The 13,030-nt window shown below is 37.5% G+C and overlaps 1 protein-coding gene across 3 annotated transcripts in view; it reads left to right on the top strand.

Annotated features, from left to right (window-relative positions):
* TSPAN5 (tetraspanin 5) overlaps positions 1-12,827 on the top strand; it is a 69,376-nt gene extending 56,549 nt beyond the window's left edge. For 2 of the 3 annotated variants that reach the window (XM_081332226.1, XM_081332228.1), the window contains 7 exons: positions 671-721; positions 5,021-5,167; positions 6,536-6,706; positions 8,286-8,411; positions 9,019-9,066; positions 9,151-9,267; positions 10,151-12,827. In XM_081332226.1, coding sequence (XP_081188352.1) covers positions 671-721; positions 5,021-5,167; positions 6,536-6,706; positions 8,286-8,411; positions 9,019-9,066; positions 9,151-9,267; positions 10,151-10,216 — 726 coding nt within the window. In that variant the 3' untranslated portion in view covers positions 10,217-12,827. Of the gene's footprint in view, positions 1-670; positions 722-5,020; positions 5,168-6,535; positions 6,707-8,285; positions 8,412-9,018; positions 9,067-9,150; positions 9,268-9,512; positions 9,575-10,150 lie in introns of all 3 variants that reach the window. The other variant, XM_081332227.1, reaches the window with a different exon arrangement.
* The last annotated feature ends 203 nt before the right edge of the window (positions 12,828-13,030 follow it).

Below are 13,030 nucleotides of genomic sequence, written 5' to 3'. Positions count from 1 at the left end.
TGAAGCTCTAACTTGGAGCCACTTAGTGATTTTGAACACTCAGTAATGCGGGATTTGGTTTCTGCTGGAGGATAAGAGTCTGCAGTAAACACCCATCCATATGTTAGTGCCAGGTACCCCAAATGTGGTTTCTGGGAGAGAAGCTGCTCGGCTGAGAGCAGTTTTAGGGAAGGGGAGCTGCCCTGTATCTTTCTTGGGTGGTGTCCATGAACTTAATTTCTAGTAAGGTGTTTCCTATACACTCAAAACAGAACGTTGCTTTTTAAAAATTGTTCCCACCCTCCAGTTGTGAGCACTGAGAAATTAAAGAGTAAAGGTCCACCTGTTTTTGAAGCAGTTTTAGTCTTTTAGGGCAGGGGTCTGCAACCTTGACAACTTTAAGACTTGTGGACTTTAGCTCCCAGAATTCCTCAGCCAGCAAAACTGGCTGAGGAATTCTGGGAGCTGAAGTCCACAAGTCTTAAAGTTGTCAAGGTTGCAGACCCCTGTTTTAGGGAGCCGATTGGAATGTGTTTCAGTTGGTTCAAGTTTTACATATGCCAGTCTTGGTTCAGCTTAGTTTGGATTTACTATAAGATGCTCATAGGGGATATACTTGGGGAATCACTTGAAACACTTACTAATCTTACTTCTTTTTTTTCCCCTCTCTCTTTCTCATTTTCTCTTGCAGTTCCTGGGCATAGCATTTCTTGGAATAGGACTTTGGGCATGGAATGAAAAAGTAAGTTAACAACAGCAATCTATACAGCCAAGTACATTTAAATAGGTCTCCCAATATTTTAAAAAAGATTTCCTTCTTTAAAAGATACCTTGTTAAGCATATTCTATATGTGACAAACTTTGTTGCAAGTACTCCTCAACTGACTACAGTGATTGAGCCTGTAATTAGAGTTGTTAGTCACAATGGTCATTAAATGGGTCATCATGTGACCATGCCCAATTTTATGTTTTTGGGGTTTTTTTGGTGGCAGTTGTTGAGTAAACCCATTGTTCACTATGGCCGTTTGTTGTTGTTTTTTTTTGCCAGAAACCAGAGACAAACTCTGGTTTCTGGCAAAAATGTTGCAAATTGCAGTCACCTGACCATGGTTGCAAATGGCCGTAAATACAAGCAGGTTGCCTAGTGCCCAAAATGTGGACACATGATTGAGAGGGGCGGCCATCAGAACTTTGAATTCAGGTTTTAAGTGTCTTTGCAGAGGGAGGGTCCATTGTAACTTCAACTGGTTGCTAAGCAAGCAGTTGACATATCTTTGCAGTAGGGAAAAGGCACCCAAAATTTTAGAAGAAGCATGCCATCTTTAATATTTTTATTTATTTATTTATTTATTTATTTATTTATTTATTTATTTATTTATTTATTTTAATTTGTATACCGCCCTTCTCCTGAAGGACTCAGGGCGGTGAACAGGGCAATAAATACCAAAATTCAAAAATTAAAAACAGATTAAACCATAGTGCCCAAATACAATAAATAAATTACTTAAAAACAATAATTAAAACCCAAACCCATCAGACCAGGCCGGCTTGTTCAAACAAATAGGTTTTTAGATCACGTCGGAAGGAGCGAAGGTCGGGACCCATCCGGAGCTCAACCGGTAAACGGTTCCACAGGTCAGGCGCACCCACAGAGAACGCCCTCCCCCTGGGGGCCACCAGTCGGCATTCTCTGACCGGTGGCACCCTGAGGAGGCCCTCTCTGTGGGAGCGCACTGGGCGGAGGGAAGTTGACGCCGGCCGCAGGTGCTTCCTAAGGTACTCCGGACCCATGCCATGTAGGGCTTTGTAGGTCATTACCAGCACCTTGAATCTCACCCGGAAGACAACTGGAAGCCAATGCAGCTCACGGAGCAGAGGTGTAACATGGGAGTATTGGGAGACCCCCAACACAACTCGCGCGGCTGCATTCTGCACCAGTTGGAGCCTCCGAGTGGTCCTCAAGGGCAGCCCCATGTAGAGAGCGTTGCAGTAGTCTAACCGAGAGGTCACGAGCGCATGAGTGACTGTACACAAGGCATCCCGGTCTAGATAGGGCCGCAACTGGCGCACCAGGCGAACCTGGGCAAAGGCCCCCCTAGTCACAGTTACTATATGATCTTCTAAAGAAAGCTGTGAATCTAGGAGGACTCCCAAGTTGCGAGCCCTATCTACGGGGGGTAATAACTTGATAATAATAGACTCTCAGGCTTACTCAAATTGTATCCTCTCTTTATTTTTTTATTACATTCCTTTATTACTGTAAATCCTTTTAGACACCTGGTGGTTTACAGCAGTGAAAAACAGACATAATGATAGAATTAAGTGACTTTGGTTCAGTCACTCTCTCAGACCACAAGATAATTGTTGGGAAATAAAATGGAAGAGGGAAGTTTTATGTATAGTGGTTTCAACTCCTGTAGGAAAGGTAGGATATACATCTAACAAAAATAAATAAATCTATCACATAAATTATGTAAAATAATAGTGTATTCTAAGCATATCAGTAATAAAAATAAATAACATAAATATACTCCACAAAACGAAAGATGCCAAGGATTCAATTCTGGAAAGCCACAATTAGCTGTTCCACAAAATAAGAAAAATACGGTTTTCTGCTTCAGCCCTCATCGTGCCAGAAAAATGGGGGATCATCTGCAACTTACCTCAAGAGAATTGCCTTGGACAGGCTGGAGGAGTCAGTCCTGTTGATATACCATGCTTTTAAAATAAAAACTGGCACTTTGAATTGCTTCCAGAAATATGTTGTGCAATATACTTTAAAGTGTTAATATAGATGAAAGAACTGGTTAAAATTGCCAGTGTCTCCGAATGATTCTGCCCTGTTTGAGAAAACAGGGAGCGTCTTCAAAATGATGGTTGTTATGACTTGTTTCTCCACTATCAAAAAATGACATGCATTTATCTTTACACTTAATTTTGGCAGTTTTCAGACTTAGATAATTAAAGCCTGGCTGCCTTTTTTCTGTAAATGTGATGACAGTCTTAGATATTAAAGGAGAAAATGAAGTTGGAAAGAGACATTAAAGAATGGGAAGAGCCTAGTTCTGTCCTTGGTGAGAAACTAAGAATTGCAGGGAGCTATTAAAATTACATGTATCGTTGAAATCCCTCTCTTGCAATTTGGAAGAGTTCAGCTCAGGATTTTTTTTTAAATTACATAATTATTTATATATGTTAAAGCTTGTACTAGGTATAAAAGATGCCTTGGTTTAATTTAGAGGTATTCAATGTGTGGCCCTTCTGATGTTGGATGCTGTGGCAACTGAGAACATTGGGATTGTGTTGTCTATCCCGGATGTAATTGATAATCTCCAAATAGATTAAACAACTAATGTCCTTCTAGATTAGTGTTTCTTGATCTGGCAACTTCCACAGGTGTGGATTCCAAATCCCAGAATTCTAGGTGGCTATACTTAGCACTAAGTCCATACATAAGACTCCTGTAGGTGGCCTTCCTCTGTAATCCTTTAACCAAAATGGACTTTGATCCTCTTGTTTGAGGATTAGAGGAGATGCCCTCCAACAAAACTGGAAGAAACCAGTTGGAGAAGACTCAGTTAGTACAATAAGCCACTTGAATGGATTTGGTTGAGCTCAGGGCTGTCGCTTATATAGCTATATGTAGCTTCGTTCTTTTGAGAAGGAATTACTATTTTAAGAATTGTGTGGTGATTACAGAATGATCAAAGAACTACATAAAATCATGAATGGCACAGAAAAAAGTTATTTGTGTTCCTTTAAATTAAATTAAATTACAGAAATTCAGGACTGATAAAATACTGTTTGACATAGTGCATTTGCTGCCAGCAATTGTAGCAATGGCAGCCAATTTGAAGGGCTTTTGAAAAGGGATTGGGTTGGAATACTATATAGTACTGTTAAAAAAGAAAAACAAAACATGGATATAAATAAAAATATGGACAAACATAGAAAAAATAAAATGCAGCAATAATTATTTAACTACATGAAAATTACCACAACTCTGATTTTATACAATAAATCAAACACACAGATTCAGATGGTCCAATTGATATGGAACCCGTCTAAAGACTTAGAATAGACACATTTCATCAGTCAGCCAACTTTTATCATCTGGTCCAGAAGCATGTTTCCAAAAACATGTGACTGTGTAATTATTTAGGTGAAATAGATCCAAAGATTTTCATAAAAAGATATCCAAATGTTTGGAATATAGTTTAATACTCCAGAATATATTCCTGTGTGTTGTTCACTGTGTGATGGGGAAATTGCCAATCCAACTTTCAATCTCTAATATCAACTTTTTATTTCCTAGAATGCCAGGATAATATATAGAGGCAGACATTAAATAATGCTTGTATGTTTTTATGCTTTAGGTTAGCTCAAAAGGTGTAGATAATGTCTCCTGTTTTGCTGGGATCCAATATTACAGTGTTAATACAATACTACAAATGGGGCTGTTTATCAGATATTGCATATCCTCGTTCTCTTCTGGTGTGTGTAGTATAATAATGAGAGGTAGAAAATATTCCTTCTTTCATGTTGGGTTAGAGTTATTTCATTTTTCAATATTTCAGAAGATTAATACTTTATTGGAATTTAATAATTTGTGTGGACATACTTGAATGTAATTAGCAGATAAAAGGGCAGACTGTAAGCATCTAAAAATTAGCCTTGCTGCACCATTCTTAGTTTCTCTCCTCCATTATTGCTTTTCTAACCTTTTGACAAATCATTTTTGGCAAAAGTGGGCTAAATGACATTTCCTGACTTTTTCACAAAGGATATATGGCTGTGGGCCTGATTGCATTGGTAGACTGATGTGTGTCAACACAGAAAGAATTTACAGGAAGTAATCACTTTTGTACAGAATGTTATTAATCTCTTCTGGACAGAAATGCCAAATGCTAGTGTGACTCCTTCATTCTTTCCTTGAAAGGGAAGGGGGAGTGACAGTAAAAGCCGGATACATCTGTGATATATTTGTATTCCTTGTTTCTCTCTCTCTCACCTCTTCTTCCTTTTACATTCACTGCCAAAGGGAGTGCTGTCCAACATCTCTTCCATTACTGACCTGGGCGGCTTTGATCCAGTTTGGCTCTTCCTTGTGGTTGGAGGAGTGATGTTCATATTGGGCTTTGCAGGATGCATTGGTGCTCTGCGGGAGAATACTTTTCTTCTCAAGTTTGTAAGTAACTACCACATTCCTCCTTAAGAGAATAAGCTTTTTCCCCTGTACAAATATGTACCATTTTAGTTCTTTTAAAAATTTGCTTCAAGCTTTGTTTGGAGAGATTTGTATTTTTAAAAAAACACCTTAAAATTCAGCTCGGGTGTTCACCTTGAATGGGATGCTTAAACATATGTGAAATAATGGATGATCTTGCTTCACTAGCTTAATGCTGAGTGGAACTCCTGGTAAGTTCTTCTTTAAATGGAACCACTGGTAATTCTTTAAATCTTACTATTTAATGTTCATGTTAAGTCATCTATTGTTAATAAGTGCCATACAAACAACCATGAATAAATTAATATTATGGCAAGCTGAGGCACTGAGAAGATAGAGCCATTGCCTAATTAATTTATGCATGCTCTGTTCATGCTTTGTGTTTACAATCTTGAGTCTTGTAATGCTTCAGCATCAATTCTGAGATGTAAATGTTCATTTTAGACATTGGTGATTTCCTTTGACAATTGCAGGGAGTATAAAAAGCAATAATGACTTATGGGCAGCAAAAAAAATCTCACACTGGCTCATATCTACCAGTTGGTCAAACGATTAGCTGGATTGGTTAGTTTTCTGCCATTAATTGGCCGCAGGACATTAGAGTCCATTTTCCTGCTGTAATAATAATAATAATAATAATAATAATAATAATAATAATAATAATAATAATAATAATAATAATAATAATAATAATATCATCATCATCATCATCTTGGAAGGGGACAACAAAATTTGAAAAGCCTGTCTGGTTCCCTGCAATACCAAAGGCTGCAGCTGGCCACTCATGGTTTAGAGCAGGGGTCGGCAACCTCGGCTCTTTTATGACTCGTGGACTTCAACTCCCAGAATTCCTGAGCCAGCATAGCTGGCTCAGGAATTCTGGGAGTTGAAGTCCACGGGTCATAAAAGAGCCGAGGTTGCCGACCCCTGGTTTAGAGGAATATATTGCTTTAAAACAGGGTCATTGGTTGTTTGGAAACTTGGATATTTCAAAGGGAATTGGATATGGATATTTGAAAAGGTAGACTTTCTGCTATAATACATGTATAATTCATTATTCTTCTAATATGGTTTTTGCTGTAATTGTTTCTCAATGAATCTGGCAAAAACAACAAACAATACACATACATACTTTAAGGACAACTGAAAGTGTTGTGCTTAAAGTATGTGTATGGTTTGTTATTTTTTGCCAACCTCACTGAGAATAGTGAGCTGTAAAATGGGTAAAAATACCTGTAATATTATCAGCTTTTATCCATTTGATTCTTTGGAATTGCATTAGTTTTCAAGGTTTTATTGAAGCCAATATAATATTTTACTTCTTTGCAGTTCTCAGTCTTCCTTGGAATAATCTTCTTCCTGGAACTCACAGCGGGAGTTCTGGCATTTGTTTTCAAAGACTGGATCAAAGACCAGCTGTATTTCTTTATCAACAACAATATCCGAGCATACAGAGATGACATTGATTTGCAAAATCTCATAGACTTTACCCAAGAATATGTAAGAGCTTCTTCTTTCTTTAAGATATGACTGTGGAACCTACGCGGCCCACCAGATGTTGTGGAATCCTACAATCCCTAGCATCTGCCACTTTTATTCATTTAGATAGGAATGACTAGGAATTATAATTCTGCAACATCTGGTGGGCCATTTATAATGCTGCCCTTACTCATTTGGATACTGAGATAGGTGGCATATAAGTTTGATAAAAAAAATCATTCATTCATTAATTAAATATATAACTGGTGAACCACAGATCTGCCAACTCTGCTATAAGGGAAAATATCCCACTTTGCCTCTGACTCTTGCTATTCATCTGCAGGCAGTGGCAACATTAATTTTGGCTGATTTCAGAAAGACAAAGAAAGTCAGACCAGTATAGTAATTGTATGAAGTATGCTCAGTAAATACAGAGTTGTAGATTAGAATACAGTCTATGATTAGAAGAAGGCAATGACCACATTGTTGGCAAGAAAAGTACATGAAACTATCCATGAAGCCATTCCAAGTGAAGCACAGCTTGACTTAAGAACTTTTCCCCATTGTACTGTTTGCATTTCATTTCTTATCTGTTTATTTCTGAGTGGTTTTCTGAAAACATTTTCAGGATGATTGTAGGCATGTTTCTCATTGAACTGTAGTATCGCTAATGTAAAAATTAGCAGTATTTATTGAGAAATATTTTGCAAATTTCATAGCAAATGGATTCACATGGTTATTCTCATAACTGGAGGAAATGACAACATTTTGAATATCTTGGGGCCACAGTTTTTGTGTTCAGCTAAAGCACGGGTAGGCAACCTTGGCTCTTTTATGACTCGTGGACTTCAACTCCCAGAATTCTGGGAGTTGAAGTCCACGAGTCATAAAAGAGCCAAGGCTGCCTACCCCTGAGCTAAAGTTATAAGGCATGAGCCTTAAAGTTATAAGGCACGAGCCAACATATAATAGTGAACAATCTGTTTTGGATAAGTGAGCTGATATAGTTGTTTTGCTGCTGTGACTGAGTTAAGCTTTTTCTCCCTGAACAAGCCTGAACAAGATGTGCCATTGAATGGTGCGGGAATATGAACAGATTCCCAGAAAAGTTTGAACAAGCTTTTCTGATTTGCACAGCAAAGGTGATTTGAGGGGATCCTCTCTGAAGTCTTATTTCAAGCCTGAAGGCCCACAAAATCAGTGCCACGTGCAAATTGCATTAAATAATCGACTCACATTTTAATTATTCTCTCTATATTGCACATTGGTAACGTGATGTTTTGCCACAAAGGGTGGTAGATTTTCTCTACTTTCTAAAAGACGGTTAAGGAAAAGCCCTGTTTAAGGAGAAAAAAAAATCCTATCTGTTTGGAGCATTGTAGCAGATACAGACAGTGTCTTTGGGGCTTTTTGCAATTCTTAGTTGTAGGGGAACTAGTCATGCACTACAGTAAAGACTTGAAAACTTTTGCATGTATTTCCAGTACTAAATAAATACATAGAGTGATTTGGAATGGTAGCTTAGATTAGAACAACCGTGCCTGGCCCATGTTGCTAGAACTGTGATACCTCTGTCTTTTTTCCCCCCTCCTTACCCTAGTGGCAGTGCTGTGGGGCCTTTGGGGCTGATGACTGGAACCTCAACATTTATTTCAACTGCACAGACTCCAATGCTAGTCGAGAACGGTGTGGAGTACCTTTCTCGTGCTGCACTAAAGATCCTGCTGTAAGTCAGAACAGAAGCCTGGCAAGGCTACTGTTATATCTGAAGAGACCATCAGTCACAATGGGATGGTTCTTACACTAGGCTAGTGTCACCATAAATATATTAGCTTTTAAGGAGGATTTTTTTTTCCAGTGCCATGGCAGACAAACCTGGTCCACCCCTTTGGAATGGAGAAGAAAATATGTAATTTTTATTATGAAACCTGTTAAAAAAGTTGAATACCTAGTTTTCATATCCATGAATTTTGTTTTTATTTTTTTTAATTTTAATTCCATTTATATCCCGCCCTTCTCCGAAGACTCAGGGCGGCTTACAAACTTAGCAGTAGCCTTCATTCTATATGTATCTACTTGGCAAGAATCATGTTTTTAATCTATATTTTTGAACTTGTGAGACTGTGGGATTCACTTACCGATGGCAACTGGGACTGTTGCAACTGCCATCATAAGTTGGCATGGTTATATGACATCATGCTTTAAAATGGTGATGCTCAGCGATAGAGTTTCTAGTTCCGATAAGGTCTATTTAGACAAGGTCTTGTGTTGGAGATAGACTTTTTGTTGATAAAAGGAGACATCTACTGCAAATTCTTTGTTTTTATTTTTAGGAAGATGTCATTAATACTCAGTGTGGTTATGATGCCCGACAAAAACCAGTAAGTTTTCAAAACTTCTTTTTGGAGAGGAAATGGGAAAGAAGGGCTAGAAAAATGTTGAATGTTCTTTTGTTATTGTTGCAGGAAGTGGATCAACAGATTGTTATTTACACAAAAGGTTGTGTCCCACAGTTTGAAAAATGGCTGCAGGACAACTTGACCATAGTAGCCGGCATATTCATTGGAATTGCATTATTACAGGTGAACTGTTCTTTTGAAAAACTCCAGAAAATAATCCATATTCAAGAAAGACACCATTGGGTGAAATGAAAATTGAATCTCTATGTATAGAGTAATTGATTAATTTATTTTTGAAAAAAAGTACATTTGGGTTTCATTGATTTCAGCCTTGTAATAAACTTGGTTAATGCAGAATAAATTATAAATATTTTGCTACAAATTATGATGGAACTGATGCTGCTTGCTTTTTGCTTACCCAACCATAGTGGGACTGTTTCTCTAACAGACTTCCAAAGTAAGCTGAAAGACCAGTTAGATGTCCTTTTAAGTGAGTAGTCTCAATTTGGTATCCTATTTTTATTCATAGCAGTAGGAAAATCTTTTGCTCCAGGTATTCTCTATTGTTCTGTAAACCCTGCGCTGTTGAAATCTAATCTCCTTTCTTAAAACTTAACTTTAAAACTTAATTTTAAAAACTTAAAAGTATCACCTGCGCTTGCATTTTCAGAGCTCCTGTTCCCAGAACAATTGTGAGAATACTATACACCCCTCTCCCATATTAAAGATTGTTCTCCCCTGCCTCCAATTACTTCATGATGGAATACTTCATACTTCACAGTAAATGTGATTGTATTTGCATAGTACACTCAACTGCAGACTGGCCAGCCATACAATATTTGAGGCCAACATGTTCTGCACACTCAGCCACTATGGTTAATTTGTATTATGAGTCCCAGAAAACCTGAGTGAAACATGTTTAACAAGGGAAAGCCATTTCAACTTTAATGTGTAAATGGTAGCCATTGTGTTAAATTTTGTGGGTGTTAAATTTTTGTCTGGCTAACTCAAATTTCTGCATTTGAAAGTCAGTTCCAGCTTAACATGTGCATTTCTTTTCTTCCAGATATTTGGCATATGCTTGGCTCAAAACTTGGTTAGTGATATTGAAGCTGTCCGAGCCAGTTGGTAAAAACTCTTTAACGTAAGCCACACAAGATCTTGTGGGTAACGACAGTTCTCAGAAGGCTCCATGTGGCCCACGTGGACTCAAAGCTATGTGAAAGTGGGTGACTGAGAAGCTTTAAGTTCTCAGCTGATTAAAACAGCATCACACCTTTGTTTATTCCAGAATGAGCAGCTCCAGCCACCTAGTTGTGATGAATGCTATTAAAAACTGCCAGTCTAAAGTGTACCGAGCCATGAATCTCTACTGTATCCTTGACTGAGTAAACTGGAGGATATTTCTTCCGTTTCTTGTGTGTGTGTGGCAAGTGGTTTGTGTCAATGGAACCTCAGTAGATGCATCCTTTTGTTTTCTGTGTTGCAGCAGATCCTCAATGAGGCAATTTCCTTTTGCCATTAAAGAAGTGACCAAGAGACCTAACGTTTCTTTGGAAAGAAATCCCACAAAGAGGCAACTGCTTATCTACTTCACATGTGCTTTGTTTTCTGGCAAAAAAAAATCATCACTCTTCCACAGGAAATTCAGTATCTGTTCTATTACGTCCTCTGTCGAATAACAACAGCTTTAATTATTTTCCAACCTCTTGCAATCTTTATTTCATTGGACAGGGAACTGTGGAATCAGCAAACTTCAGGAAAGACCTAAAATAGAGATAATTCTCCATCTGTATTAGTCGCTAGCAATATGTAAACGAAGAAGAGATGAAGGTATTCATGCTGGGAGATTTGATGATGAGATTGAGAAATAACGATGAACGTAGAAGCAGAAACAAGCACAGCATATTCAGTTTCATGGATAAAATGAATTCTAAAGAAACAAACCTGTTTGGAATAGTTTTCGATATCTTTACTTCATACTATAGTAGGGCAAACGCTTTTTGTCCCATGATAACCCTTTCTAAGTATATCTTCTTATGCCCTCTTCATAGAGTTGGTATAAACTTTTAAAAATTGCTTCTCCTTTTTGATTTGCTGGATTTGAGTGGGCTTCCAGTTCAAACAAACATAAAAGAAATGCTGACCAATTTGCGTTCTTTGGTTTGCATTTTGTGCTGGCTTCATTACCATTTAGTTGCCATTGCATTTCCTTTTCTGTCAGTTAAAATAGAATCCTTAATAAAATACGTACCTCTTTCTCCTTTTTCAAGCAGGAGCAACATTTGGATAGAAGAGCAATAGTGTGTGTGTTTGTGTATTTCAATGAGAGCATTGTGAGTCAGTTTCAGTACATGTAGGAGCATCTAAGGTTTTTTTTTTGTCAGGAGTGTTCAGCCTTGGCAACTTCAAGAGTTGTGGACTTCCAGAATTCACTAGCCAGTGCTGGCTGGGGAATTCTGGGAGGTGAAGTCCACAAGTTTTGAAATTGCCAAGGTTGGGACACTATGTTTTAGGTGTTTATGTATATTTAAGTACCAATGAAAAAGAAAATTCTGATGCCTCTGTGAAAAGCAATCTGAATTTGGCTGTTAAGGAAATGAATTTGGGCTTAATCCCACTCTTTTTTCAGGGTTGGCAGTGGAGAGATGACCATATTTTCAAATTTGGCAGTGACTGAAAATTGTTATTAAATGAAGTAGAACATGGAAAAGATAAATACAGTATTTGAGTTCTAGTGGTGTGCACTAGCTACTTAAAAATGTTAACGTCTCCAAACTGGTGTCACCAGAAATGTTAGGGGTACAACTCCAAGAATTTGCAGCTAGCATTGATAGGCACCAGGTGGGGGAAATGCTGCCCTAATTTGAAAAGGAAAACAAGTAAATGCATGAATGTCCAGCTCTCCTGTTTTGTACACAGAGCTAAACATTCTAACTGCATCTGATATGACTTCACACGACCTTTTGTCTAGGTAACTGAGTTCTGATCAGGCTCCTAAAATGGGTAACTGAGGCTCATTTACACAAGCTAGTTATATTTGTGTTAGACTCATTCAGTGAACAGATTCTCTTAGTTTTTAGTCGGTGAATTGCTTAAGTGAAGGAAACAAACAATGCCGAATAAAACATACAGTGGATGAAAACTGAATGACTTTTTATGAATCTCTAGGACTTGAATAGCTTAGTTGTAGAACATTCCGGAAACCAAACGTGCAAGATGCTGATACTATAAGATGTACTGAATAAACATTCCTTCTTTTTGCTGCTGTTCTACATTTCTGAAAAATTACCATATTTTCTGATTAGATGTAATAGTGCTTCAGATGTTTAACCCTTGTTTTCCTTTCTCTTTTCCTGTTATTTTTTTCTTCCATTACCAAGCTCTTTTATATCTGATAGATGGGTAAACTATCATATTATAGTGATAAAAGTTTTCTTATTAATGGAACAAAATATGTGATTAGGCATATCATTCTATCTTTTGGTAAAAGATGTTGAAATGTCTTACTGATTGTACAGCATTAAGAGGTTGTCTACTTCGTCCCAGTGAATAAGCTTAATAACATTTTTATATAGAAAGTGAAAAATGGCAATCATTTTGTCTGCATACAAAGCATGTTTATTTCTTGGAGTCCTGCAGGAAACCAGGAACTCTTTATTTTTTTAAAATAGTTCCGTCCTTACTTTGCCTTGGTTTTGTCCCTTGTTGCAAAGAGATAATATAATTTTAATTATCGGGTATGTATTATAACTTTCTCATAGGACATGTCCATTCCAAAAGGTAATGGAAAACATTTTGAATTTGAAATGTTTAAAGGGAGAAACCTCTACGATCTTACCAAAATTGTTCAGAACTGGAAATGACCGTTTCAAGCATGAAACCTCCTGCCTAAGCAAATTTCTTTTAGCTTAAAATATTTTGAATTAGAAATGTTTTACCCACT

This window comes from Vipera berus, assembly GCF_964194415.1.
Source record: "Vipera berus genome assembly, chromosome: 7".
Lineage (NCBI taxonomy): Eukaryota > Metazoa > Chordata > Lepidosauria > Squamata > Viperidae > Vipera > Vipera berus.
The sequence above is the reverse complement of the archived record's forward strand: the minus strand, read 5'-3'. Positions and strand labels throughout refer to the sequence as shown.